Source organism: Lutra lutra, chromosome 2, assembly GCF_902655055.1.
Source record: "Lutra lutra chromosome 2, mLutLut1.2, whole genome shotgun sequence".
In the NCBI taxonomy this organism is placed as follows: domain Eukaryota; kingdom Metazoa; phylum Chordata; class Mammalia; order Carnivora; family Mustelidae; genus Lutra; species Lutra lutra.
This window is the reverse complement of record NC_062279.1, coordinates 152,670,805-152,698,244: the sequence shown is the minus strand read 5'-3', so window position 1 is coordinate 152,698,244 and position 27,440 is coordinate 152,670,805. Positions and strand designations below refer to the sequence as shown.

The following is a 27,440-nucleotide window of genomic DNA, read 5'->3' as shown; positions in this document are numbered from 1 at the left end:
TTTGTTAAATTTATATTATATTTTAGAAGGTTTTATATTTTATTTCTTGTTGACATTTTCCTATGTGACTAAATGTTCTTTGAAAACATTTCAGTTACATGCAGAGAAACTAACTCTTTTTGACGTACAGTTCTGAGTGTTGGCGAATGCATACATTCAGGTCCCCACCACAATCAAGATACAGACACAGTTTCTCACTCCCCCAGAACTCTCTCACATTGGCCCATTGTAGCTACCACTGCCCCAGTCCTAATCCCTGGCAACCACTGATCTATTCTCCATTCCTATAGCTTTGCCTTTTCCACAATGTCATGTAGGTTGAGTAATACTGGTATGTAGCTTATGGGTCTGTCTTCTTTTATTAGCAGAGTGCATCTCAGTGTTACTCATGTTGCTGCATATACCAATAGCTCGTTACTTTCTTTTGCTAAATATACAGAGAGTTTTGCTGAGTATTGTATAGATGTACCACAGTTAGTTCATGCATTCACTGGGCAAAGGACATTTGGGTTAGTAAACATGACTTTTCCCAGCTGAACGAATATTCCATCCTACAGATATACCAAGCCATATGAAGACAGTTCCCTATTATTGGACATTGTGAGTTTCTCCCCCACCATTATATTTAACCATTAAATGAACTTTTTAAAAAAAATTAAATCTATTTGTTTGACAGAAAGAGTCAGGGGAGGGGCAGAGGGAAAGGAAGAGGGAAAAGCAGACTCCCCATTGAGCAGGGAGCCTGAGGTGGGACTCAATCCTAGGACCCTGAGATCATGATTTGAGCCAAAGTCAGACACTTAACTGACCAACCCACCAAGGCACTCCTAAATGAACATCTTTACACATAAATCTTTGCATGCCAAATATATATGTATACACTTGTATATATATCTTATACTATCTTAAGTATATATCTTAAACTATCAATAAGCATGCAGTGTGCCCCGCTGAGGATAAAAGAAAATATAGAAAAATATACAGATTTAGTTCTATTAGAATTTCCTAAAAATATTTTTTATAGAGCATCAGTCTGGATCTCAATGCTTTGCACCATTATGAAGTAAGAAGCTAATAACTTGCTTTAATTCTAATGCAGCAATTTTAACTTGTTCAATAGGACTAGAAGAATTTCCTGTCTCTGAAATCCTGAGCATGTGCATCATTGAAAACCCCTCTCAGGACATTGTTTTCCCAGCAGGAAGCTTCATCAGACAATGGAATCACCTGGTATGCACAGAACAAGAGGAATGAATGTGCAAAGGGCAGGCTTCAGGGCTGGGGGAGAGTTAGGGCCAAACAGCAGAGTTTCTGGTTACATGTGAACAGCTGAAACCAGAGCCACTAGCAAAGGAACGATATGACTGGCACCATGTTCTGCCCAGAGAGGTGGGATTTCTCTAGATGCTGCCGCCCTGCAAATCAAAAGGGAAATAAAGAAAATTTCAGTATTGGTGTGTGGCTCCTACTTTCAAAAATATACATACATGCACAGTGCAGAAAAAATGAAATAGGACAGAAAGTATAAATTGAGAAGTAAAAGTGCCTTAGACTCCCCATTCTTTTTTTTTTTTTTTTTTTTAAGATTTTATTTTTTTTTTCCGGGCTGTGGGGAGAGAAAGAGAACGAGTGAGCATGAGTTGGGGGAGGAGGAGAGGGAGAAGCAGACTCCCGACTGAGCCGGGAACCCAACTGGGGCTCCATCCTAGGACCTAGGATCATGACCTGAGCCGAAGGCAGACGCTTAACCAACTGAGCCACCTATGGGCCCCACAGACTGATTCCCTATTCTTGCTTTCCACAGAGAATCAGTGTTGACGGTTTGAGCTGGCTTCCGAGGAATATGACTTATGCTTACTTGTGCAGACACCTACACAGACCTTCACATACCCTTTTATCTAACACGAATGGAATCTGTACCTTTTTTCACCTAACATCAGATTTTGGACATAATTCTATATTGTATGTATTAGTTACTTCATTCTTCTCATGGATGAAGTCTTACTGTATGGACATACCATAAAGGTAGCCAACCTCCTTACTGATGGACATTGTATCACTGGAGTTTAACTAGTGTGGAAAAATCCGTCTTGCCATTAAGACACCAAGAGAGGACCTGGCCAAAAAAATGGACTCCAACCACAGCAAATACAGTCTGACCACTGATTGAATTTTTTTAAATGGAAATTACTGAATTTTTAAAAAAATACTGAATTTTAAAAAATTAAAACATCATTAAAAAATCATGAAGCAATCTAATGTTGGCTTGGAAATTTATTCCGTGGTTTTGGACTCCATTTGAGTGCTGATCACCCCTTTTTTGCTAATGTTTATTGCAGCATTATTTACAACAGCCAAGATACAGAAGCAACCTAATGTCCATCCATAGACAAATGGATACGGAGGATGTGGTGTATACACACACACACACACACACACACACGCACACACACAGGAATATTACATAGCCATAAAAAGGGATGAGTTTGGTTTTTTTTAATCATTTACAACAACACAGATGGACCTAGAAGGTATTATCCTAAGTGAAATAAGTCAGACTGAGAAAGACGAATACCATATGATTCACTCATATGTGAAATCTAAAAGAAAAAAACAAATGAATAAAAAACAAGAAGAATCAGACCTGTAAATACAGAGACAAACTGATGGTTGCCAGATGGGAGGGAGGATGTGAAAAATGAATGCAAGGGGTGGAAGATACAGGCTTCCAGTTACAGCCTGAATAAGCCACAAGAAAGAGAAAAAAAAAAGGCACAGCATAGGGAATATGGTCAATGATACTGTAACAAGACTTATCTTGTAACAGATGGTAGCTACACTTGTGGTGAGCACAGCCTGTTGAATGACATGTTATACACCAAACTACACCCCCCAAAATTTTTTTAATAAAAACAAAATAAAGGAGGGGTGCCTCAGCCCGTTAAGCAGCTGCCTTTGGCTCAAGCCATGGTCTCAGGGTCCTGGAATGGAGCCCCATGTTGGGGCTCAGCAGGGAGTCTGCTTCTCCTCCTGCTCCTCCCCGCCTCCATGTTCTCTCTCTCTTTCTCTCTCTTTTAATTAAATAAATAAAATCTTAAATAAAAGGAAAGAAGTAAAATAAAATAATCTTAAACAGTCCACACATTTGTACTAGGGCTCTACCTGCTGGACATTTTCTACAATTGCACTTCTGATTCAGTTAACATTGCAGACTTGGATTTACTAAAAATTGCTTTTTTCTTTTGCTCTAAGATAATTAACAAATACAAAGGTATAGTTATGCTTATTCCTTTTAAAAAATATTTTTAAGAGGCACCTGGGTGGCTCAGTGGGTTAAAACCTCTGCCTTCGGCTCAGGTCGTGATCCCAGGATCCTAGGATCGAGCCCCGCATCTGGCTCTCCGCTCAACAGGGAGCCTGCTTCCTCCTCTCTGTCTCTGCCTGCCTCTCTGCCTACTTGTGATCTCTGTCAAATAAATAAATAAAATCTTAAAATATATATATATATTATTTTTTTTAAAGATGTATTTATTTATTTTAGAGAGAGAGAGCAGGGAGGTGCAGGAGAGGGAGAAGGAGAGCAGCACACCCCCTACTGAGCACAGAGCCCAGCAACAGGGCTCCACCTTAAAACACTCGGATCATGACCTGAGCTGAAATCAAGAGTTGGACACTTAATCAAGTGAGCCACCCAGGCATCCCTGTGTTTTTTCTTTTAGAAAAATAAAATATTACAGAACAAGACACAGTTATACTGAGGGTCTCCATCCCTACTAAAGTTCTCATTCCCTTTCCTAAAAGTAACTGCTGGTAGCAATTTGGAGTTCATGTCCTTAGATCTATTTCATCACTGATGTTCATTAGCATGCACAAATAGAAACATACAGTTTTGTTTTCCTTTGCTTTCCATGACTGGGTTCATGTGCCTTTACATGTCACATTTTAACTTAAACTTTTCCCTGACTATGTGAGGTTGTGCTTGAGGGCAGCTTTCATGCAAAGAAAAAAAACACTACTTGCAATTACATTGGTTTAAAAAATTAATTCCAGCTATTAAACTTACAAATTCAAAAACCTTATTTCCCCATAGATTTCTCTATTAATTTTGAATCATATTTTTCTATTTAAGAATCTGCCTGGTTGGCCCAGTTGGTAGAGCATGCAATTCTGGATATCTAGGGCTGTGAGTTCAAGTCCCATATTGGGGCTAAAGCTTATCTCAAAGAGAAAGAATAGGGACCTCTGGTAACTTTTTAAAAAGGTAATCTCTGTGCCCAAAATGGGGCTTGAACTCCAGAACCTGATATCCAGAATCTCATGTTCTACAGACTGAACCAGCTGGGTGCCCCTTCAAATGACTTTAAATGAGCAGAACTTCCTCAAATACTTGATTCTAGAAAATCTAGTAAGAGTATTAAGTTTAATTTCAATTCTCTTATACTTTCCATTTTTGGCTAAAAACTTAGTAAAATCTCTTATAACTTTCAGCTAAAAATCCCAAGTCTGAAATCAGTTATTTAATGGTTACATATATACACTTGGAATCACACAGCTATTTTTATATGCTAAATTCTGTAAAATGTTGCAAATAAATTAAATACCAGAAAATGCAAGTCGTTCCTAAACTTACCACAGAACTATTAATAACGTGAGTTGGATTTATACAAACAGCTGTTTGTTCCATTCTAAACTTTTGCAGATTAAAAGTCCTTTACTCCATTACTCCTAACCAAGTTGAACTTGGAATTCCCACTTCTGTGTCCTGGGGTGTGTTGGAGAAGGAGAGATAACTCACTTTAGACAGAGAATTTGGGCCAAGATGAGAGATTTGATGTTTCTCCTTGACCCTGACTGACAAAGTGAGTCCTTATTTCAATAACATAATTACATCTGTTTTCTCATATCTTCACCAATCCAGGAGATTATCAATTGTACTGAATTTTTGACCCAAACTAGAGCCTATAAGCCTTCAAGTTTGTTTTCTACATGTTTTTTCACTTGAATTGTTCATAGAGTTTTTCCGATTGCTGTATGATTATCCTACCACTGTTGCCCCTGCCTAGTTTTATGGAGATACAATCTACATATAATATCTACATTATATCCATCCAGTAAATGTAATCCCTTGATACAACCATTCACTTCTCATTGGATATTTAGGTCCAGCTCCCAATGCTTACACCTTGGATTCAGTATTATAAAGAATGCTTTGGTGAACATCTTTAAGCATAAAGGTTGCCCCCACATTCTTTAGAAGAGGGTACTGGAAGTACCTAAGGTCTGACTTACGCCAAAAATTGTGAATATCTTTATAATTCCTGATATATATTGTCAAATTGTTCTCTCAAAGCAATTTACAAACTTACAATGGCATCAAGCATTGAATAAGACTTTTAAAATATTTTTTAACTGTTTTTGGCTAAGCCAAGTCCAAGAGGTTGAGGCGAAAATTGTACCTTATTAAATTTGTATCTCATTGTTACTAGAAAGATGAAATCATTCTCCATTTGCCACTTGGGGATCTGTCCTGCAAATCATCCATCAATATTCTTAGCTAAGTTGTTTAAAGGAGGTATCATCGGTAAAATTCCTTCCAGGGCAATGAAAGTGGAAGAAAACCTGGCAAAGAGTGAAAGACAGTTTTCTTCTTCACATTCAGTGGAATGCGGAAAGAAGTGTCATACATAAATCTTTTCAGCAATCGCTGGAAGAATGCCCAAAGAGCAAATCAGGTACTTTAAATCCCTTCCTTCTCTGCTGTGGTGTGAACCACAGTGACATTCTGAGGCAGTGTGTTTTTGTGGGGGAAACAAGAACTTGACACACAAATGTGGGTTCTGTTTCTGGCTCTAGCCAGTCCCAAGTAACTTTACGAGATCGCTTAACCCCTTCAGCATCACTGATGGGGACTGACTTGCCCTCCTTTCAGGAATGTGGTTGGAAAGAAACAAGATGATGCGCCCATGTCCGAAGTCCCCACCTAGAAAGTTCTGAGTACAGGTAAGGAGAGCCACCCTCATTCACCTTACACCTCCTGCAGTAGAGGAGGTAAACTGAGGCACGGGAGGCCAGGGTGGAACCACCTGCCTACTTCAGGAATGGTCATGTACAATGGTCATGCCATGGTTTCACAAAAAGAAATTTTGGAGGCACCTGGGTGGCTCAGTCATAAAGCGTCTGCCTTTGGCTCAGGTCATGATCCCAAGGTCCTGGGATCAAGCCCCACATCAGGCTCCCTGCTCAGCCGGAAGCCTGTTTCTCCCTCTCCCACTCCCCCTGCTCGTGTTCCCTCTCTCACTGTGACTCTCTCTAGCAAATAAATAAGTAAAATCTTAAAAAAAAAATTCTTTTTTTTTTTTAAGATTTTATTTATTTATCTGACAGAGATCACAAGCAGACAGAGAGGCAGGCAGAGAGAGAGAGGGAAGCAGGCTCCCTGCTGAGCAGAGAGCCCGATGTGGGACTCGATCCCAGGACCCTGAGATCATGATCTGAGCCGAAGGCAGCAGCTTAACCCACTGAGCCACCCAGGTGCCCTTAAAAAAAATTTCTTAAAAAAAAAAAAAAGAAATTTTGCATGATCTGTATCTATATAAAGTTGACAGTTGGCTTAAGACAGCAAGGAGTAAAAACAGAGACATAAGTTACACTGTAACACTATGGATATCTGCCTCTCCCGGCCTTTTGAAGTCCTCAGTTCACTGGACTGCCTATCCTATTAAGTCCTCCCAGCAATCTTATTCCACCCTTTCTCCACCTGGGACACATGCATCACTGAACAGGTGAAAGTCCCTGTCCTTCTGGGACTTATGTTCTAACATGTATGAGACAGGCAGTAAAGAATAAACTTAATGAGCAAATAAGCTGGAGGATGAGAAACAGTATAAAAAGAAAAATAGGGGGTGCCTGGGTGGCTCGGTGGGTTAAGCCTCTCTCTGCCTTCGACTCAGGTCATGATCTCAGGGTCCTGGGATGGAGCCCCGCATCGCATCAGGCTCTCTGCTCAGCAGGAAGCCTGCTTCCACCCACTCTCTGCCTACTTGTGATCTCTCTCTCTCTGTGTCAAATAAATAAATTTAATTTAAAAATCTTTAAAAAAAAAAAAAGAAAAGAAAAACAGAACAGCATGAGGGATTTCACAGAGCAGTCGATGGTGTAGGCTGTAATTTCAAATACTGAGGTCAACATAACTTCACAGAGGCCAAATAGGAGCTAATACAGTAGCTGAGAGAGTTAACCACATGGACAACTAGGGGAAGGACTGCCAGAAGAATGAACAGTGCAGGCAAAGGCCCAGGGGCAGGAATGCGCCTGGCATGTTCCAGGAAGCTACTGCAGCTGAGGCTCAGAAAGGGGAAGGGAGCAGAACAGAAGACGGAGAGAAAAACGGGCCAGAGCAGGCTGTTTGGCTCTGGCTCTGAGGGATGTGGGAGCCACTGCAGAGCCACAGGGTTGTGAGCAGACAAGTCACATGACTAAGAGGTTGAAGAACTACAGTCCAAGAGTATGTTTGGAACTCTCCCTAATGAACAGTTAGAATAAAAGGCTAACTCTAGCAGCTGGGTTGCAAAGAAGTCATGAGGGATGGGACAAAGTGGAAGCAAGGAGATTCATTCCGGTCTACTCAGTAATCCAGGTGGACAACGACCAGGCTGGTGGTTCCAGTAGGTGACTGCATATTCTTTCCTTCTCTCTCTTTCTGTGTCTGTCTCTGTCTAATGGACTAGTTATAAAAATTAACAAAATATTCTATGTATCGCACACAGCACAGTGTCTGGCATGAGGCCCTGATTAATACTCTTGCCTTTATAGATGAAGAATGGATCCTGCGGCCATCAGGGAGCACCCACCATGTGCCAACCGCTGCAGCACGGCAGGATCTCCTCTGCCCACATGGCCGGATGTCACCTCGCCTGGGCATATGTTCTCCAAACCCACACCTACCTAGCAGCTCAGAGAGATGGAGAAGCGCAGGAACACAAACCTTACTCAGCAGCCAGGTCATTTTAGGGATGGGTGTTAAATTATATTTATGTTATATGTTAATATATGTTATTATATGTTAATATGTTAATATATGTTAATTATGTTAATATATATATATTATGTGTCAATGGTTAAGTCCTGGTTATCTTGGAGAAGCAAGGAGGTTGGGTCAGACATCTACTTACGAATTCAAGACACAATCAGGATGGGTGCTGTGGTCCACACACTTTAAGAGCTTCACTGGTCTATGGTATGAAAAGAAAGAATATTTAAGGGATTATTTAAGTGACCTTCACTCATCAAACATTTATGGTGTGCAGGCAAAGCACTGGGGATACAAAGTCTCTGACCTTAAAGAACACACATACTTTTTTTTTTTTAAGATTGTATTTATTTGAGAAAGAGAGCAGAAGCAGAGGGAGCAGCAGGCAGAGGGAGAAGCAGGCTCTCCTTCGAGCAAGAAGATGGATGCAGGGCTGGATCCCAGTATGACCCCAGCTGAAGACAGCCATTTAACCAACTGAGCCACCCTGGTGCCCCCACACAAACTGTTTCTTTTAAACAATATTAGCTAGCATTTACTGAGCACTTACTTTGTACAAAGAAATCTGATTGGATTTTACACAGACCATGTCACTGAATCCTCTCAACAACCAAATGGAGCAGGTATTACCATCTCCAGTTTACAGCTGAGAAAGCTGATCAGAGTAATTTGCCCAAGTACACACAGTAGCAGTGGTGGAGCTGAACTTGAACCTTGCAGGCACACTCCAGAGCCCAAGCATGGAACCACTTCTGTAAGGATGGACAGTCTCGCTTGGAAAATCCTCTCGATGAGGTCTTTGGCCAGAAGGTTGGACTTGAGGCACACAGGTGATGGCTAGTGCCCAGGTCCAGCAAAGAAGCTGCACGGTTAGAGGGAGAAGATGCAGAGTCTCGAGAAGACAGGGAAGCAGAAGTGAGAGAGGGGCTAGGGGTGCCTGGGTGGCTCAGTCAGTTATGCGTCTGCCTTTGGCTCAGGTCATAATCCCAGGGTCCTAGGACAGAGTCCCACATCAGGCTCCTTGCTCAGCTTCTCCCTCCCCCTGCTTGTGCACATGCTCGCTCGCTCTCTGACAAATAAATAAATAAATAATCTTTTTTAAAAAATAGAGGAGCTGGGTAGCCGTGGCACATGGGGCACTAAGGAGGCAAGCCAACAGGGGTTCTCTCCTGGCCAGGTGGCTGGAATAAAAACAGGAAATGCATCGTTCAATTTACTGGACTTACCTACTCTCCGGTAAAGTCTATACTATGCAGGTATTTGTTCTGAGAATAGTTTGTTGCTGCTGTTTTCTGTCCCCCTGCCCCCCCTCAAAGTCATTGAGTTTTATAGAGTCTGGCTCAATGCAGTGCTCACAGAAATCAACCAGGAGGCAAGAGAGGCTCGGAAAAGAGAAGACCCGGCCAAAATGTGCAAGAATCAACTCCTGATGGCCACAGGACAGAGGACCGTGTCCCCTGGATTTTGTGGGGCAAGTGGCTGTTAGTTACATCTGGGTTGGAGTTTGGTGCATTAATCTTGGTCACTCTCCCATGCTAAGTCTTTCATTTATCTCCTCTGTGCTCCCAGGAGCAAGACAAAATCCCAGCTGAACACCAGAAGTGGGAATAAGGACAGCTGAGCCAGACTTGCAAGGGAAGAGCCCCAAAGGGCAGCACAGGTGGGGACAACCCCACAGCATGTGAAAGCAGTCTGAGTCTCCGAGACAGCCATGAGCAGGGAAGGACACTTTGGGCTCTGGCTTGGGTCACCACACTTGGCCTGATGACTTACAAAGATAGCCTCCTCGAGGGAGTTCCTGAGCCAAAGCAAACTGGTCCTAAATGTGGAATTTTTAGGCACAATTTTCTCCATCATTGAGCTGTGTTAGCAAAGAACTGCCTCTTAAGACAAATTTATGAAAATCTGGTGCTTTCTTGTGATGAGCACTGGGTATTGTAATTGAAATGTGGAATCTCTATATTGTTGGCTTCAAACTAATTTTGCACTGTATGTTAACTAACTAGAATTTGAATAAAGACTTTTAAAAAATAAGGTAACATCTGGTGCTTTAAAAAAGGAAGGGTTCTATAGTAGAAAGAAAAGAGCATCCTTCAAAGCAACCTCACACCCAGTGACAGCCCAGAAGGCACAGAGCTGATCCCAGCAGAACACATTCAACAACCCTGTGTCCTCCAAATTCACTGCTTCACCTTTGAGATTGCACACTGATTATGATATACAACCTACAGGTGATCATTTATACAGCTGTACTGAAAACCCATTTTCTTCAGTCTCTCCTCCAGGATTTTCACAGTGCCTTCTCCACAGGATTCCCTAAAATATAAAAACATATAAATAAAATTAAAGCGGGGGGCGGGAGAGCAAACTGTTTCTGGGTGAATTAAAATTTTCTATGACCAGGTCCTTCCCGGGTTATTCTCTTCTCTGAGGGAATACAGAGGAGCACCTCCAAAACTGCCGCTTCTGGGAAACCCGCGGCACCCCCAGAAGGCGGTACACTGGGGACCAAAGTGTGCGGGTCCGGCGGTCCAGCGCGTTGGGAAGGCCCGCGCTGGCGCATGCGCATTGTGCCCCAGAGCACATCACCACCCCAGCCGTCAACACTCCTCAGTGACACGCCCCAGGCCAGCACAGTGCTGCCCACTTGTTCACCATACAGTGTGTGTTAGGTTAGGCTTTAATGAAAACAAGAACATATAAATCAAAAATTATCAAAAGGATGCAAACAAACAAAGAAAAAGAAATCATCCCAGTCGCTTATCACTAGGACTAAAGGCTGCTAACATTTTGGTGTATATCCTTCTAAAAGTCTGAAATACATTCATTCCCAGAGACTTTTAAAATATAATAGAGGGTGCCTGGGTGGCTCAGTGGGTTAAAGCCTCTGCCTTCGGCTCAGGTCGTGATCCCAGGGTCCTGGTATCGAGCCCCCGCATCGGGCTCTCTGCTCGGTAGGGAGTCGGCTTTCTCCTCTTTCTCTGTGCCTGCCTCTCTGCCTACTTGTGATCTCTGTCTTTAAAAAAAAAAAAAAAAATATATATATATATATATATATATATATATATATATAATAGCTTCTGGTGTCCAGTGCATTTCGTATTCTGCTTTGGCCTATGTCTGTGTGTGTATGGATGTATGAGTGTGCACACACACACACCTTTCTGCTGTTATTTTTAAATTCCTGCATGGTCTCTCTTACATAATCAGAACATGATTCATAAAACCAGTCCTCCTTGTTGACGATCAAGGTTAATTCCTATATTTTGATGACTAAAACTAACTTTGTTGAAGCTTCATTCTCAAACACATCCTAATTCTTTGCTTCCTTAGCATAAATTCCTGGAAGTACGTTTTCTGGTACTAAGGTTTTGAATGCAATTTAAGGCTTCTTGATGGTCTTAAAGCAGAAAAATGTAACCAAGTAAATCTGAAAATCTAATTGGCTTTATTCAACGATTCAGTGATTCAGGCATAGAGCAGCATCCCTTCTAGTAAACAGGCAGGCGCTCTGAGAAGTCCTTGGACATGGAAGGCTTTTTGAGAAGTCCTTGGACATGGAAGGCTTTGTATCCTCAGGAGCGTGAGGCAAGGAAGTTACTAGCAAAAGAAAAGAAAGGATTATTTCAGGCCAGGTCATCTTCTCTTTGCTGGGAAGGGAGAGGAGAGGATTTAGTGTCATTATTGTTGAATCCCCCAATAATGGGTCCATGGTCAAAGGAGCGAGACAAAGCGAAGGTCAAGCAAAGCTTTATTTCGCGCCAAGCATCAAGAATCAAACCCACCGTCAAATAGAACGGTCGGGGCCACCCCTTACAGAGAGGGCAACCCCTCCCTGCCTCACAGACTAACTTTGATAGAGCAAAGGCCATGTGGTTGGGCCTGGCCACACACAGGTGGCCAATGAGATTGTAACACACAGAGAAAGATGCACAGTCATGCTAGGTCACACACGGGTGGCCAATTGAACTACAAATCACCCCATAGTAGCTATTTGAACTAGCCTATCACCTTGGTCAGAATTGGCAGGGCCCACACTCCTTGGTAGCTAGGGAGACAGTATGCACGCTGTACTGACTGGATGTCTCCACCTGACACAACTCATTCCTGCATTCAGGCTGTTATTTCCGCCTGACCTGACCCACCCTTGTATTTGGGCTTTGTTACAGGGACTGGTTTCCTGGACTTGCTTTTAAGTAAGTTCCCCCGGGGGGGAGGGGCAGGGTCAGTTTAAGTTTTACTGCATAAACAACAAAATGGCTGTTCAACCGAGGTGGGGCCGCTCTGGCTAAATAGGCCCTTACAATTACTACAGATCAGGAAATTTCAAACTGACCTCTGAAAGGTCACATTTCTGGGAGAGGCTGAAACTTGGTTTGCTACTGTGGGGAGAAATGACTCCATTTGGGACCCACTGTTACTTTGTTGTTGTTGTTAAGGAAGTATAGTTGATACATAAGGTTACATTAATTGGGCTTATTGCTTCTTTTCCAGCCATAGGCAGTGCCAAACAGCACCCTCTGCTGGGCACCCCAACACCGTGTGAGTGTTCATTTCCCCACACATCATCCACTGGGAGTCCTGCTTTCCTGTGGCCAAAATTCAGCAGGGGCAAACAGCACGGATACAATAGCGCCAGCTATGACAAGCAGGCATGGCATTCATATTGCCAGCAAGGCCTGCCTCAGTTTACACAGAATGAAAAGGGAAACAGCCTCCCCACTGTAACACTAATAGAGATGGAGTATACAGAGTGGAAATGAGTGACTGGAGGACGTTTTCACAAAAGAAGTGGAATTCTAGGCATTACAGGAATGATGAGGGCAAGGGGTTGAGTGACCTCAAGTTTTAGAATCTAGCTAAAAAATGGGATGAAGTTATTCTCCCGGACAAGCTCATTACTGAGAACTTTTTAGAAAGCAATGATGTGGTGGTTTCAGGACACCTTGATATAGAGGTCAGTGGGTTATTTTACTATATATATATATTTTAAAATAACAACAGTTAAAACAAAGCCAACCACAATCGGGTATCAGCCATGATGTAGGAAACAAAGGCAGAAGAAACTTTATTGCATTTCCTTACAGCCCATGACAGATCCTTGAAACAGGCAGAATGACATTCCTCTAGGGGCTCAAATGTCTCTAAGTTAATACTTTGCTAAGGACAAAAGGCAATCCTAGCCCAAACCTCTCCCTACACCGCCACTTTCTGCCAGGAAACTCCCAACTATCTTAATGTTAATGTCTTGCTGGAGGGGAAAAACCACCTTAACTTGACAAAGGCAGGCTTCAGGTATCTTGTAGGTTCTCTTTAGTATATGAAAATTCTTTTGAAACCTCCTTGACGTCACCCTCCCAACTTTGTAGGTATAGAATGGGCCACTCCTCTTGACCCAGATGCTGCTCTTTCTGCCCACCAGTCCTGTCCCCACGCCTTAATAAAATCACAGTTTTGCACCGAAGATGTCTCAAGAATTCTTTCTTGGCCGTCGGCTTTGAACCTTAATATCGCCTTTCCTATATCAAGCCATATTGTTTTTAGCTCTTTGTCTATACATTTTGTTTTTTTTTTCCCTAAAATCTGAGCAGTTCAGGACCCTCATTTCCTTAGCTCATGACCCATAACTCCAAATCTCCAGCACAAACATACAACCACGAGCTCTGGGCCCTTTTATCATCTCTCCTGTAGCAGAAATGTTGGTCCAAGATAAAGCTGAATTGCAATTTCCTTATCTCACTAAAGATAGGTTCAAAGGGCAAGCTGTCTCTGATAAAAACATTAAAACAACAAGCAAGCATAATTTCTAGACAAAGATGAACTTCCCATAGAAATAAAAATACTATACACTGTTTTTTATGCAATGTAAGTATAATTTGTCTTCCAGGAAGAGAAATGCAGATCGTGGTAATACTACATAGTAAGTAATTTGCAAAATTAATCTCTTGTTTAAGAGATAGGAAAAAATAATCTCTCATGATACAGTGAATCTTAGAGGGTTCAGGGAGCCTAAAATCGGGAAGTTGCTAAGATTTTCCCCGTACATACTCACTGGGGTTGGCAATACTTTTCATCGATGCTCTGAAGAGCAAGGCCCCAGCAGGCCTCTGAGGCTTGACATGGCTGCACTTGAACCAGGCTGCGCATCCTTGGCTTGTCTCTGAATCATCTGGGTTTACATTTCTTACCCTCCGTTTTTTCCAGCAATTCTCCTCACTGATGAGTAGAATGAGGTCAGGCTTGCATCTATCCAGTGATTTTCCAGAAAATATGGATCTTAACAGTTACCTTGCCCAGTTATCTGAGACCCAGTTGTGGAAATGATTGTTCTCTGAGAATAAACTCTTCATTACATAGTCCTTGGGTCAATTCTGAGAACTCCTGGTGGAGGCTTTCAAACAACCAGGAGAAGAAACTGGCTTTGACTCACACAAACGCATAAGGAACTCTCCTACCCAGTGCTGCCCAGGAAGCTCAGAAAGGAACACCCTTTTCCTGGCTGAGAACAGTGACTGAATAAAGGAGGCAGATCCTCTCTGGGCTCGTGACTGGTTAGTGGCATTTCCAAAAAGTCAAGACTTTTGTCTTTTTTTTACCCATGACATTAGAAACAGAAAACACTGTAATCTCCCCCCAAAATGAGAGTGTAAAATGGGCTTGAGAATAGCATATTCAAGAAAAGCATGTTTGCACAATTACCATCACTGGTAACACGCTGACTTACACTTTTGGTTTTCCGATTTCATGCATAACCCAGATCTCAATTCGTGTGATTTTATCCTTCTGGAAGTAGGGAATTTCAAAATCTGCAAAAAACCTGAGAAACAGGAAAGACAATTTTTTTGGTAAGATTTTATTTATTTATTTGGGGCAGGGGGGAGAGCACAGAGGGAGAAGCAGATTCTCCACTGAGCAGAGAACCCAATGTGGGGCTCCATCCCAGGACCCTGAGATCATGACCTGAGCCAAAGGCAGGTGCTTAACCGACTGAGCCACCCAGGTACCCCAAGAAAGACAATTTTTAAAAAAGATTTTTATGGGGCGCCTGGGTGGCTCAGCGGGTTAAAGCCTCTGCTTTTGGCTCAGGTGATGATCCCAGGGTCCTAGGATCGAGTCCCGCATCAGGCTCTCTACTCAGCAGGGAGCCTGCTTCTTCCTCTCTCTCTGTCTGCCTCTCTGCCTGCTTGTGATCTCTCTCTGTCAAATAAATAAATAAAATCTTAAAAAAAAAAAAAGAAGATTTTTATTTATTTAGAGAGAAAGAGAGCAAGCGAGTGAGAACACAAGCATGTGAGCAGGGGGAGAGGCAAAGAAAGAGGGGGAGAAAGAATCCCAAGCAGATTCTACGCTGAGTGTGGAGCCAGACAGATGCTAGACTTGATCTCCCAACCCTGAGATGGTGACCTGAGCCAAAATCAAGAGTTGGACGCTTAACTGATTGAGCCACCCAGGCACCCCAACATTTCTTTTTTCTTTTTCTTGGTTTTTTTTTTTTTAAGATTTTATTTATGTATTTGATATAGAGAGGGAGATCACAAGTAGGCAGAGAGGCAGGCAGAGGGGGAGGGGAGATGCAGGCCCCTGCTGAGCAGAGAACCTGATGAGGGGCTCCATCCCAGGACTCTGAGATCATGACCTAAGCGGAAGGCAAAAGCTTAACCCACTGAGCCACCCAGGCACCCCCACCCCAACATTTCTTAAAGTCTTTTTTTTTTTTTTAAGATTTTTATTTATTTATTTGACAGATCACAAGTAGGCAGAGAGGCAGGCAGAGAGAGAGAGGAGGAAGCAGGCTCCCTGCTGAGCAGAGAGCCCGATGCGGGGCTCGATCCCAGGACCCTGAGATCATGACCTGAGCCAAAGGCAGAGGCTTTAACCCACTGAGCCACCCAGGCGCCCCCATTTCTTAAAGTCTTAAAGCGAGAGGATATCTTTCCCATTTCATTGTTAGTTATTTGCACATTACTTTTGTTGGAAAGCTTCCAGGGTGTTCTATGGGAGTAATTTTGGCCTTTATTTTTAGGTTATTTATTTCATTCATGCATTCATCAGCTATTAATGGCAGAGATGTATAGATGCGGCTCTGACCTCCGGTTCATTCAACTGTCTTTGCTTTACCTGAATTTACAGAAGCAAGCATTATGCTGTTGATTAAGATGATTTTCTCAAGCTTCCATTGGAAAAGACTAAACACACATCCTGGCATTCTTTGCTGTATTTGTTGATGTTGGTGTTCTTACCCTTTAACAGGATAGGCTCCTGATGGCTCTGAACCATTCAGCATGACAGAGATCACTCCAGAACTCTCCCTTGCATACTATAAGAAGAAAAAGCATTTTGATTAAATTAACATGTTACTTTTTTTCAGCAATGAAATGAGCAATTTTTTAAAATTGACATTCCTCATGTGAGCAAGGACCATGTACTAAATTTGATATCTCATACAGCGGGAAGGGATGAAACTGGCATCTCTTGGAAAGCAAATTGCTTTGAAATGTCAAAAACTCATAGACTCTGTAATTCCATGGCAGAATCTACTCTTGGAAAACCATGTGAAATAATCAGTTTCCAGCACTGTATCAGCTGGAATAGACTAAAGTATGCTGCCAAACAACCTCGAAATCACAGTGGCTTTAAACAACAAAGATTTGGGGCTCCTGAGTGGCCCAGTCAGTTAAGCATTTGCCTTTGGCTCAGGTCGTAATCCCAGGGTCCTGGAATCGAGCCCCGCCTCGGGCTCCCTGGTCAGCAGGAAGACTGCTTCTCCCTCTTCCACTCCCCCAGCTTGTGTGCCCTCTCTTTGTCTCTCCCTGTCAAAAAATAAAATAAAATAAAATCTCAATCAAAGTAAAAATGACAAAGATTTATTTAATGCTCACACTACATCTTTATCACAAGTCCACTGGGGTTTTGTTCCCTATGTCCTCAAGCTGATGAAGAGTCCGTATCTACAAAGTCATTGATTGTCAGAGAAGGTAGAAGTTGACAGTGGCAAATCACTGACCAGTTCTGAGACACTTCCACCCAGAAATCACAGTCACTCCCTCTCACATCTCATTGGCAAGTCACAAGAAGTCACAAGCAAGTAACATCAACAGGCAGGGGAATGCAAACCACGTTTGCAGGAGATAAGGCAGACATATTTTGCAAGCAGTTCTAAGGACCATCACAATCACTGTGCACAAAGGCATGTACTGCAGCCTTGTTTGCAAGCCATCTAAAATAGTGAAGAAAAAAGGAATAACAAGTAAGTAACTCATAGTACTTAAGTGTCTGAAATATTAGCCAGCCATTAATAAAACTGCTAAAGATTTGCAAACGCAGAGGAAATATGGATTTATAAAGCAAAATGCAACATTAGGAAGAAGAAGCATGAGCTCTACTGTGCTAAAAATAAATAAGCAAAAGTCTGGGAATATTAGTCAACCCCCCAAATTTCCCAAGGAAGAGATGGGTCCAGAGAAGTTCAAAAATCTCCACTTCAGAATACTACCAGAACATTCAATTTCCCTGATAAGAGGTTTATATTGGAGTGAGGTGGGGGGCTGGGAAGGCAAGTGGCACTGAGATAGCCCTAGCTGGACTTAGTGATGCCCAATACCAGCGGCAGCAAACCAACAATACACTTCGTGTCATGCATGTCTCAGGGTGCTTCCAAGCAGTCGGTGCTAATGGTCATGGTCAAATCCACAAATGCCAAGGTCTGATGACCATGATGCTGAAGGGATTGCCTTCAGGCAGTAGTAGGCATATACGTGATTAATTTTCTTATCTGTATTCTCTATTATTTGTCACTTTTTTATCCTGAGCAGCTATCACATTGATAAGAAAAAAATGTAATAAATAAAAAATGCATGCAGATATAATGAAGCTATATGATATAGTGGTTGAAAAATTTGTTCCCTGGCTCCTCCACTTAATAGCTCTGGAATAAGTCTACTCGATAAGTTGAACAGAAAGAAAATACATAAACAAAAAAAATAAGTCCGCCTAAGTTTCTTGATCTCTTTGTGCCTCATTTTTCCTATCTGTAAAACAGGGGTCATAAGGGTCCCTGATCTCACAGGATTGTTGTAAAGATTAAATCATTTAAAATAATAATTATTGGGATACCCAGGTAGCTCAGTCAGTTAACCCTCCGACTTGGCTTCAGCTCAGGTCATGATCTCAAGGTCATGGGATCAAGCTCTGTGCCAGGCTCCGGTGCTCAGTACAGAGTCTGCTTGAGATTCTCTCCCTCTGGCCTTCCCCCCCACTTGTATGCATGCTCTCTCTCTCTGTAAAATGAACAAATGTTTAAAATCTTTAAAAAAAATAAATAAAAATAAAACAAAATAATAATTATTAACATGTATTGAATACTTCTCTGCTACAATTCAAACCCTTTCCTCATCACTAAACTACCTCTCCTTGTGCATAGATAATCCAGCACAGTCTAAGGGCTCAAACGATGTGGGCATGATTCTTAGTTCCTTTACGAGAATGTTGACACTGCCCCTAAGTTGCTGCTATTATCCTACATTCAGGTGATGATGCCCCCGTAACCTCCATGAGGGGCTCTGGCAGCCCAGCACTCAGGGAGTGGATTCTCCACCAGAAATGGAGCCTATGGGTAGTGAGCATAAATGGGGTGCTCCCACTGGAGCAGCAGGAGAGCTCAGGAATAAACAGTGGCTTTTGCCTGGAGCCAGCCCTCTACCCTGCTCCACTGCAGCATGGAGGAGGATTTAACCAAAGTCATCTCACTCTGATCAACAAGGGACCCTGTGGACACCCAAAGATCCAGCATGGGAGAAAAAGGACATGGCCAGCCTTGAGAGGGAGTTGGTGGTAGTGGATGGCAGGACCCTGAAGTCCACTGGCTTCCTAGTCAACATAACTAACATTCACTAGATTGCCATCATCTCTGGTGACAGTATTCTCTGAGGAATAGACCTTTGGTAAGGGGCCATTTCTGTGTCTCCAGTTATCTTCTCCTCACCTGTCACCCACCACCTCCTATCACCTCCTCTATCCTGAATAGCAAGCCTTGGGGACATTTCTGAACCCCGTATCTGGATCTCAGGTGTCCCAGGATCTCACATGAAACAGGTGCCACCCCTGATTGCTTTACACAGCAATCAAAATCCTATTGCTTCCAAAACTAAGAGCAGCCACATCACAATAGTAATAATAGTGACTATTTAATATCCTCATCTATATGAACACTCACTGAATATGTTGGCTGCACTAGGTATTTAGGCTCCTTAAGTCCTCTCACCTTTATGGAGCAGAAGGAGTGAATCAGAATGTGGTGAATGTGAACAGCAAGACAGCCTCAGAGACGTTAAATCACGACCCACTGGTTCTGTCTCTGAACCCCTCTGTTCCGTGTTCGCATGTCCCACGTGTGCTCAGCCTCCCGGTCAGCCTTCCCAAGCTCACCTGCATAGAGGCCCTTTTCCAGAAAGAATCCACAGCGTTGTTTTCACAATCTTCTGATGTAGGGCAGGACTGGTAATCGAGTCCTAAGGGGAAAATAGACAGATGTGTTTCATTTCAAACACTGTATCAGAGAAAAATTAATTTAAAACATTTGCTGACTCCACAAAATCTATATTTAGCCTGTGTTCACAAGTTTGATGTTCACAGTTCTGCCTACCCAACCCACAAAGAACCCAAGCTATGTTGGGAAGACAGGTGTCATTTTGCTTCACACAAACATGAGGAAGGCAAAGACCCAAGCAGTTGGCTAATGAGTGAGACTGCCGACCACCAAGCATCATCATGTCAGCTCGGCTATTTCTTTATTGAGGTTCCAGTGAAGTGATTAAAAAACAAAACAAAATAAAACAAAACCTTTGCTCTGCTGGGTGAAGTGCCTTCTATAGTTAGCCCTGGTCTTGGAAGTAAACGCAGCAAAAATACACCAAGAAAGTGATAGTCCTTAGCCAGAAAACAGAAATGTTACGACATTTAAACGTATAAAGTATTAAAATGTATTACATTAAAAAAATTCTAATGACGGGGCACCTGGGTTAAGCATCTGCCTTCGGCTCAGGTCATGAATTCAGGGTCCTGAGATGGAACCCCACATCAGGCTCCCTGCTCAGACGGGAGCCTGCTTCTCCCTCTCCCTCTGCCACTCCCCCTGCTTGTGCACTCTCTCAAATAAATAAATAAAATCTTTCCTTCCTGGAGGACAGGGATGGGGTTAAACGTCACAGGCTCTAATCTGGTTTTCCTTGGTCTTTCTGGTGACCAGCCCCTATGTGAAGCTATCTAGGGGCCCCCAACACTACTCATGTCACTATCACATACAAGACACTCTTATTACTCCTCACATTCCAGGGTTTTAGGAGCTGTGTTCCAGGAACTGGGGACAACAACCGAATATTTGTGATTATACTATACTCCCCCTTCCTTCACATTCTTTTTCTCACACTCCACATATCTCTCCTGCAGGATAATCAGACTTCCTGGTCACTGTGTATCGGATGAATGGCCACATCCATTGACCTGAACCCTGCAATTTTCTATCTCCCTCCCAGTGAAAGCCCCATGCCATCTGGCCCTCCTTTATTCCTCTACCCTCACAGCCTATTACTTACTGCTGTCCTTGCTGTTCCTTAAATATACCAGACGTTACTTCTTTGCACTGGCTGTTCCCTCTCTCAGGAAATGCTCTTCCTCAACTCCCTCAGATCTTTGCTCAAATAGCTTCACAGCAAGGCTTTCTCTGGACATGAATGTAAACCTGCAACACTGTCCTCCCTCTTCCTCCCCCTTTCTACTTTCTACTCTCTTTCTACTCTCTTTCCTGTTTTGTTTCTCTCTGTAGCCCATGTAATCTTATGGCACACTATTTGACTTGCCTGTGTCTTGTCTTACCTCCCCATCTATAATATAAGGATGGGGTATTATTTTCCTGTTTTATTCTCTGCTGTGTTTACAGTGCGTAGAGGCAGAGAATAGGTACTCTATGACTCATAGTTGGATAAATGAATGAATGGAGGAGAATACAGAGAAATGAACTTAGGCTAACTTTTAAAGTGATTCCAGTCCCTAGGCAGGAAGAATCACCAATTTTCATGAAGGGAATACCTCCTCCCACCTCCTTTCCTGCTCACCCTTCAAGACTCATTGAGAACCAACAGCTGGTGGGAAGCTTCCCAGATTGGTCTAGGTGGGTGTCTCCACTACTGCTTAGGACCTGGCCTTTCCTGCATCAGAGCACAGCACAAAGGAAATGACCCTCACAAAGCTGTAAGCCCACTGAGGATGGGGACTGCTCTATCTCCAGGTCTCAGAAGGATCTTGATGCATAAGGAGAGTTTTTCCTCAACACTAGGCCAGCTCTTGTGACTTTCACTGTGATTTTAATCTTAAAACATCTCTGGTACCTGGAGTGGCATTTAAGTGCACAAGCTTCAGAATCCATCAGAAGAGGATTAACTCCTGGCCTGACTCCTTCGAGTGACTTAACCTTCTCAAACTTCAGTTTCCCCTTCTGGAAAATGAGAATCCTGAGGCCAGGTTGGGCAGGTCAGGGCAGGAAGCATGTGCCCTGGAATCAGACAGTCTGACCCTGCTGCTTTCTAGCGATTCACTCCTCAGCAACTTTCTTAACCTTGCTGTGCCTCAGTTTCCTTATTTATCACAACAGGGATTAAGAGAGGAACTATCTGCTGCTGGGGCTGCTGCAGAGATTAAATTAGTTAGTAAATGTCAATATATGCTTACAGAGTAGCCAGCAAATATAAGTGCTTTCTCTCTACTATTGTTATTATTAATTATTATTATGACCACCTACATCAGATGATTCAGGGGGAATCAAATGAGACAAATGCATAGGGAAGCATTTAGCACAAATGGCAAATGCACAGTGTCAACTTAACCAGGAGCTCTTACTCTCCTTGTGATTTGTCCAGGAGTCTTACCGGAGGCATTTTCCTGTCGACACCAACTCAGAAAATCTCCAATCCTCCCGTATAGAACACTGCACAAAGGCAAAAAGCGAAGGCCATTCTCTGAGTAGCTAGTGACCAGGAGGTGGTTGTTTTCCCAGAACAGGGACTAAGGAAAAACAAACACAAAATTAACATGAAAATGAAATCAAAGCAGATTTTTTTCAGCCAGGCAGTCCATTTCTTTCTTTCTTTTTTAAAAGATTTTATTTATTCATCAGAGAGAGCACAAGCAGGTAGAGTGGCAGGCAGAGGCAGAGAGAGAAGTAGGTTCCCTGCTAAGCAAGGAGCCTGATGCGGGACTGGATCAGAATCATGACCTGAGTGGAAGGCAGAGGCTTAATCAACTGAGCCACCCGGGCATCCCCAGGCAGTTCATTTCTTATTCAACTCTTGACTTCCCTGACAACAAGCAAACTTTTTCTTTGTCTTTGTTTGCCCATTCAGAGAGTGCTATGATCTCTCCTCCATCATTTCAAGGGTATCCTGCACACATTAAAAAAGCACTTTCCCTGTAGTATATATATGTATCTTTAACCTCTTGATTTAAAAAGATCTTGTCTGTCTGTCTGATCTTGAGCAAGGCATGTCAGAGCCCTCTGCCTCAGTTTCCACCTCTGGAAAATGGAGAGCATGAGCCCTTTCTCTTCTTCCACAGCTGTGCTCAGGAGGCTATGTCACACAAAGAGTGTACAGTGCCTCAGAAATATGTTACTTTTATATTGTATCTTATGATCTCCACTATAATGCTCAGTGTTTTCAGATAACACTAACAGAAATAACAATAGCCCTCTCATGATCTCATCAGACCCTCAGCAGTCCAACTGCACTATCCCTAGACTGGAAACTTCCCAGAGGGCAGGGGCTGTTTTGTTCCCCACTGCAGGTGTCCTCCAGCCTTAGCACAAGGTCCAACACATGGAAGGAGCTCGATAACTATTTACTGAATTCATCAACTAGCACCAAAATCTATGAAAGAGAACATTTAGGGTTCCTCTTTTTACCAGCAGGGAGGCAGCAAGGTTCAAATGTAACATATTCTTTTTTGTTGTTGTTAAAGATTTTATTTATTTATTTGACAGACAGAGATCACAAGTAGGCAGAGAGGCAGGCAGAGAGAGAGGGAGAAGCAGGCTCCCCGCTGAGCAGACAGCCCGATGTGGGGCTTGATCCCAGGACCCTGAGATCATGACCTGAGCTAAAGGCAGAGGCTCAACCCACTGAGCCACCCAGGCGCCCCTCAAAATGCAACATATTCTTTAAAATTATTCTTTTTCAATCTATTGTCTCTGAACCTTCCATCTCCATTTGCAAATTTAAAAAAAAACAATGTTAAGATTTTTTTCATTAGTAAACATCAATGCTACCTGATTTTACAATGAAAATGAAAATTATGTCGTGGAGAAACAAAGCTATCTGACTTTTTTTAAACTCAGGTATTGTTCTAAGTGAGCATTTTATGTAGATTTTCTCATTTATTTTCATTTTATTAGAACTCCGAATACAGACATGGTTTTCTTAAAGAAACTGCTACTGAATAGCTAGAATCTTAAGGTCCCTTAAAATAAGGAGGGATTGGTCTTCAGGGAAAGTACTGAGGGTAAGGGTCCTCTGAGCCACTTAGAAGTTCAGGCCTTTGGGGCCAGTTAGGACACAAGTTATTCAGAATTGGCTAGGGGCAGAGCCCCAGGGGAAAGGTGTGGCAAGGTCCTTCTGTAGTGATTCTCCACAGAAACCCTTGCCTTAGGAAAGTTCCTTCCGCCCAGACAGGAAAGAGACCCAGGATTGCCACTGAAGACAAAGATGCCTTCCCACCAGAAAATTCAGGTGAGTTTGCTACTTGACTTTTTAAATTAATTAAATTTAAAAGAGGGGCCTGCAGGGTCACAGACACCTGACACCATCTATCTCTATAGGGACGGAGAGGAATGTTTTACCTTGTCTCTGGGAATGGAATGTCTGGAGAGGTCAATAAAACGGTCGTAGTCTGAGGGAAGGACGGAACAGGGATCCTTAACCAGCACCACTTTGAAGGCTTCCCAGATAGCTGTGCAGTTCCTGCTCCTGTGCAGCACAACACATTAAAAAAAGAAAAAAGAAAAAAAAAAAACCACATCATGAGGTGTCATGAAGTATTGCCATTTCTAAGTACTCCAACAGCTTTCCGAGCAGTTTTGCCATTTATTAACTCTGCAGAACTGGGCAGAAAAAAGACAACAAACTGTCCTGTCTCGTGCATTAATGCCCAGTCAGAAGAGAAGAAAAACGTAGGTGATGGAGTTGGGAATCCAATGGTGGAAATGGCTCTCAGACACTGTGGCACACATTTTCCAGAGCTAAGGAACACAGTCTTGGCAGGATCTCCTGGAGATGAACACAAAAGGCGCTTTGCTGGAGGATGACAATTTCAACAAACCATTCAGGCTCCTGACTCCAGGGGCCTCTCCATTGAGACTTAAGGTGTTGCAGAAAAATCATCAGACCTGCGAGAGACCAAGTGACCCTGGGAGAAGTCGGAGAACTCGGATTTATTTTACTTCTGCGGACCCAGCTGAGCTCGTGCTCCAAGTTCTGGGCCCCAGGCAGTGGGTTATAGGGCTTTTATAGGGGGCTGCAGGCAGTCAGGGTCCAAGGGCTATGCTGACTGCTGGTAGGCGGGTTTAAACTGGAGGAGTGGGAGCTGCTTTAGGTGGGAATAGTAGTTACAGGGAGCCTATGGCAGGAAGTTCCTTTACAGGAGCAGAAGCAGCTGGTTATCTCTTGCTCCCAGTAGGGCTTCTGGTTTTCTCTAACTTGTTGTCAGTAACTTTCCATCTTCTGGGACCCCCTGGCCTGGGCCTACTCTGGGTAATTTTCCTCTTCAAAGGTCCACTGGGGCGCGGGGCACATTGGTCAGGCCAGTGGACCAGTGAGTTAGTTAGGGCTAAGGTTACCAGGGACCACAGTGAGAAGTTAAAAGGAATACACTGTTTTGTTCCTCCAGCATGTTCATTTGTCAGATTCGCAAATCCTGTAAACTGCCCCGTTTCTGGGAAACCCCCAAGTCACTTAAGAATGCGGCAGATGTTCTTGGGAAATTACGGAGCCCCACCTTTGTATGCAAACCCCTTCAATGCCTTGCTCAAAAGATTACAGAAGTTTTACTAAGTTCTTCTGACCAGATTCCTCTTTGTAGGGAGTAACTCACCCAGATGTTGCTGGCTGGCAGCCTAAAATAGCCCCAAAGTTTGTGTTAGAGACAGTGCTTTGAAAACTACCTCCCTCTCTCCTTACTTGCTCTAAGTAACAGAAACTGCTCACTCAAGCCAGAAGATTTGGGCTGATCTATTGGCGGACACACCTCCCGCCCTCACCCTTTGCTTTCAGTAACACTAAGGCAGACAGGACGCCCTCTGGTGACAGCCACACTCTTCTAGCTTTCCAAAAACATTACCCAAGACATTTGTAACTGCTTCTTGTGTGGGGACTGGGTAATATGGTTCCTTTTATTATTCTCTGCTCTTTTTATTTGTCTGAAATGAAACAGAAAAAAAAAAAAACTGGCACAAGAAAAAAAAAATTATGAAAACCGAGAAAGTAGGTCCAAAGAAGGAACAAAAGTTAGAAGAACGGGGGTGCCTGGGTGGCTCAGTGGGTTAAAGCCTCTGCCTTAGGCTCAGGTCATGATCCCAGCGTCCGCATCGGGCTGTCTGCTCAGCGGGGGGCCTGCTTCCTCCTCTCTCTCTGCCTGCCTCTCGGCCTACTTGTGATCCCTGTAAAATGAATGCATAGAATCTTTGAAGAAAAAAAAAAGTTAGAAGAAAGAAATAAGAAGCACTGTGCTGGCAAGAGTGACTCAAACTCATAAAGTCCTGTAGGTTTCAGAGAATCTGAAACTCTAATTCCCCAAGTCTCTGTATTCAATTTCCAGGTCCGCCATCCCGGGTCTGACCATTCTGGCTAAGCATACGCACACACACGCGCGCACGCGCGCACACACACACATTCTCATTCTCTCTCTCTTTCTCTTTCTTTCTCTCCTTATCCCTAGACGTACCACGCTCTGCTCTTGGCTCCCCGGACCGTTAGAATCCCACCTCCCCCGCCCCACCCCGCGCACACCTCTCGGGTGGACAGACCCCTACCCTTTAGACTCCATCTGCCCCTCCGAACAGCCTCCTCCCCTCTACACTCCCCACTTCCAGGGACCTGCTCACCTCGGGTCCGGATTCACCAGGGCGTCATACTCCGCGCACCGGCCCAGGATAATGCTCTGGAGGTGCCGTGTGGTTCCCTCCCCGCGCCAGCGGGCGCCTGCAGCACCCGCGACCACCACCAGCAGCAACAGCAGCGAATGCGTGAGCCCCCTGGCTGTCATCGCCGCGACTCGCTTCTTCCAGCTCTGTCCCTACTGACTCACTTTCCATCCCTCGCCACCGTCCCTCCCTCCAACCTCGCTGCGTAGTGAGGCATGCCCAGTACCACTTCCTGGCTTCCCGCCTCTGCTGGCTGCTTCAGTTCTAGGATTGACTTGGGACTTCACTGGCGATAGGATTCTTGTTCTTGGCTATTTTTTTTTTTTTTTTTACATTTTATTTTTAAGTAATCTCTGTAGAGAGTATTGGGTATACGAAGGTAGGGCTCGAACTCAAAACCCGGAGATCAACAGTCGCATGATCTAAGGACTGTGACGTTTTGGCTTTTGTTTTAATTGCGGTATAGTTAACATTCTGTGTTATAGGAGTTGCAGGTGTACGACGTAGTGATTCATCAGTTCCAGACACTACTCAGTGCTCACCCCCTCAACGCCCCCCCCCCCCCGTCACCATAGGTTATTATATTTACTATATTCCCTGGGCTCTACTTTTCATCTCCGTGACTTATTTTATAACTTATTTATTTTATGTACCTTTTAATCTTCTTCGGTTATTTTGAAGAGGAAAATGGTACCCACAGCAGGATCAGGCCAAGGGGTCCCAGATGATGGAAAGTTACTGACAAGAAGCTAGAAAACTAGAAACCCTACCCGGAGCAAGAGAAAACCAGCGCCTTCCGCTCCCGTAAACAGGCTTCCCGCCGCAGGCTCTCTGCGCTACTGTTCCTGTCTAAAGCAGACCCCGCCTTCCAATTTAAACCCACCTACCAGCAGTCAGTCTAGCCTTTTGGACCCTGACTGCCTTTTTTCTAGCCCTGTAACCCACTCCCCGGGGCCCAGAACTTGGAGCACACACAAGCTCATCTGGGTCCGAGCATAAAATAAAACCTAGTTCTCCTGCTTCTCTGAGTGTCACTTGGTCTCTCGAAGGTCTGATTATTTTTCCGCAACATTTTTAGAGGTGAAATTCCAACCGTTCCGGGCCCTTGAGCTACGGGCCGGGGTGGCTAGACTGCACCGGGGCAGGAAGGAAGTCGGGATCCAACCGAGGGGGTGCGCCACAGACACTATTCGGGGTTCTCCTTCACCCCTAGTTCCATCCCTCTGGGCA

At 43.6% G+C, this 27,440-nt stretch overlaps 1 protein-coding gene across 1 annotated transcript; it reads right to left on the bottom strand.

The window, feature by feature from the left end:
• On the bottom strand, nucleotides 1–26,427 carry BST1 (bone marrow stromal cell antigen 1). Its single transcript, XM_047718930.1, has 9 exons — nucleotides 26,172–26,427; nucleotides 23,913–24,039; nucleotides 21,949–22,084; nucleotides 19,454–19,536; nucleotides 16,270–16,346; nucleotides 14,754–14,846; nucleotides 10,259–10,345; nucleotides 8,172–8,231; nucleotides 1–1,415 (listed from the first exon to the last, which is right to left on the bottom strand). Exons 1-9 carry the CDS (start codon nucleotides 26,330–26,332, stop codon nucleotides 1,316–1,318), a joined length of 924 nt encoding a protein of 307 aa, XP_047574886.1. The 5' UTR covers nucleotides 26,333–26,427; the 3' UTR covers nucleotides 1–1,315.
• Between the last annotated feature and the right edge of the window lie 1,013 nt (nucleotides 26,428–27,440).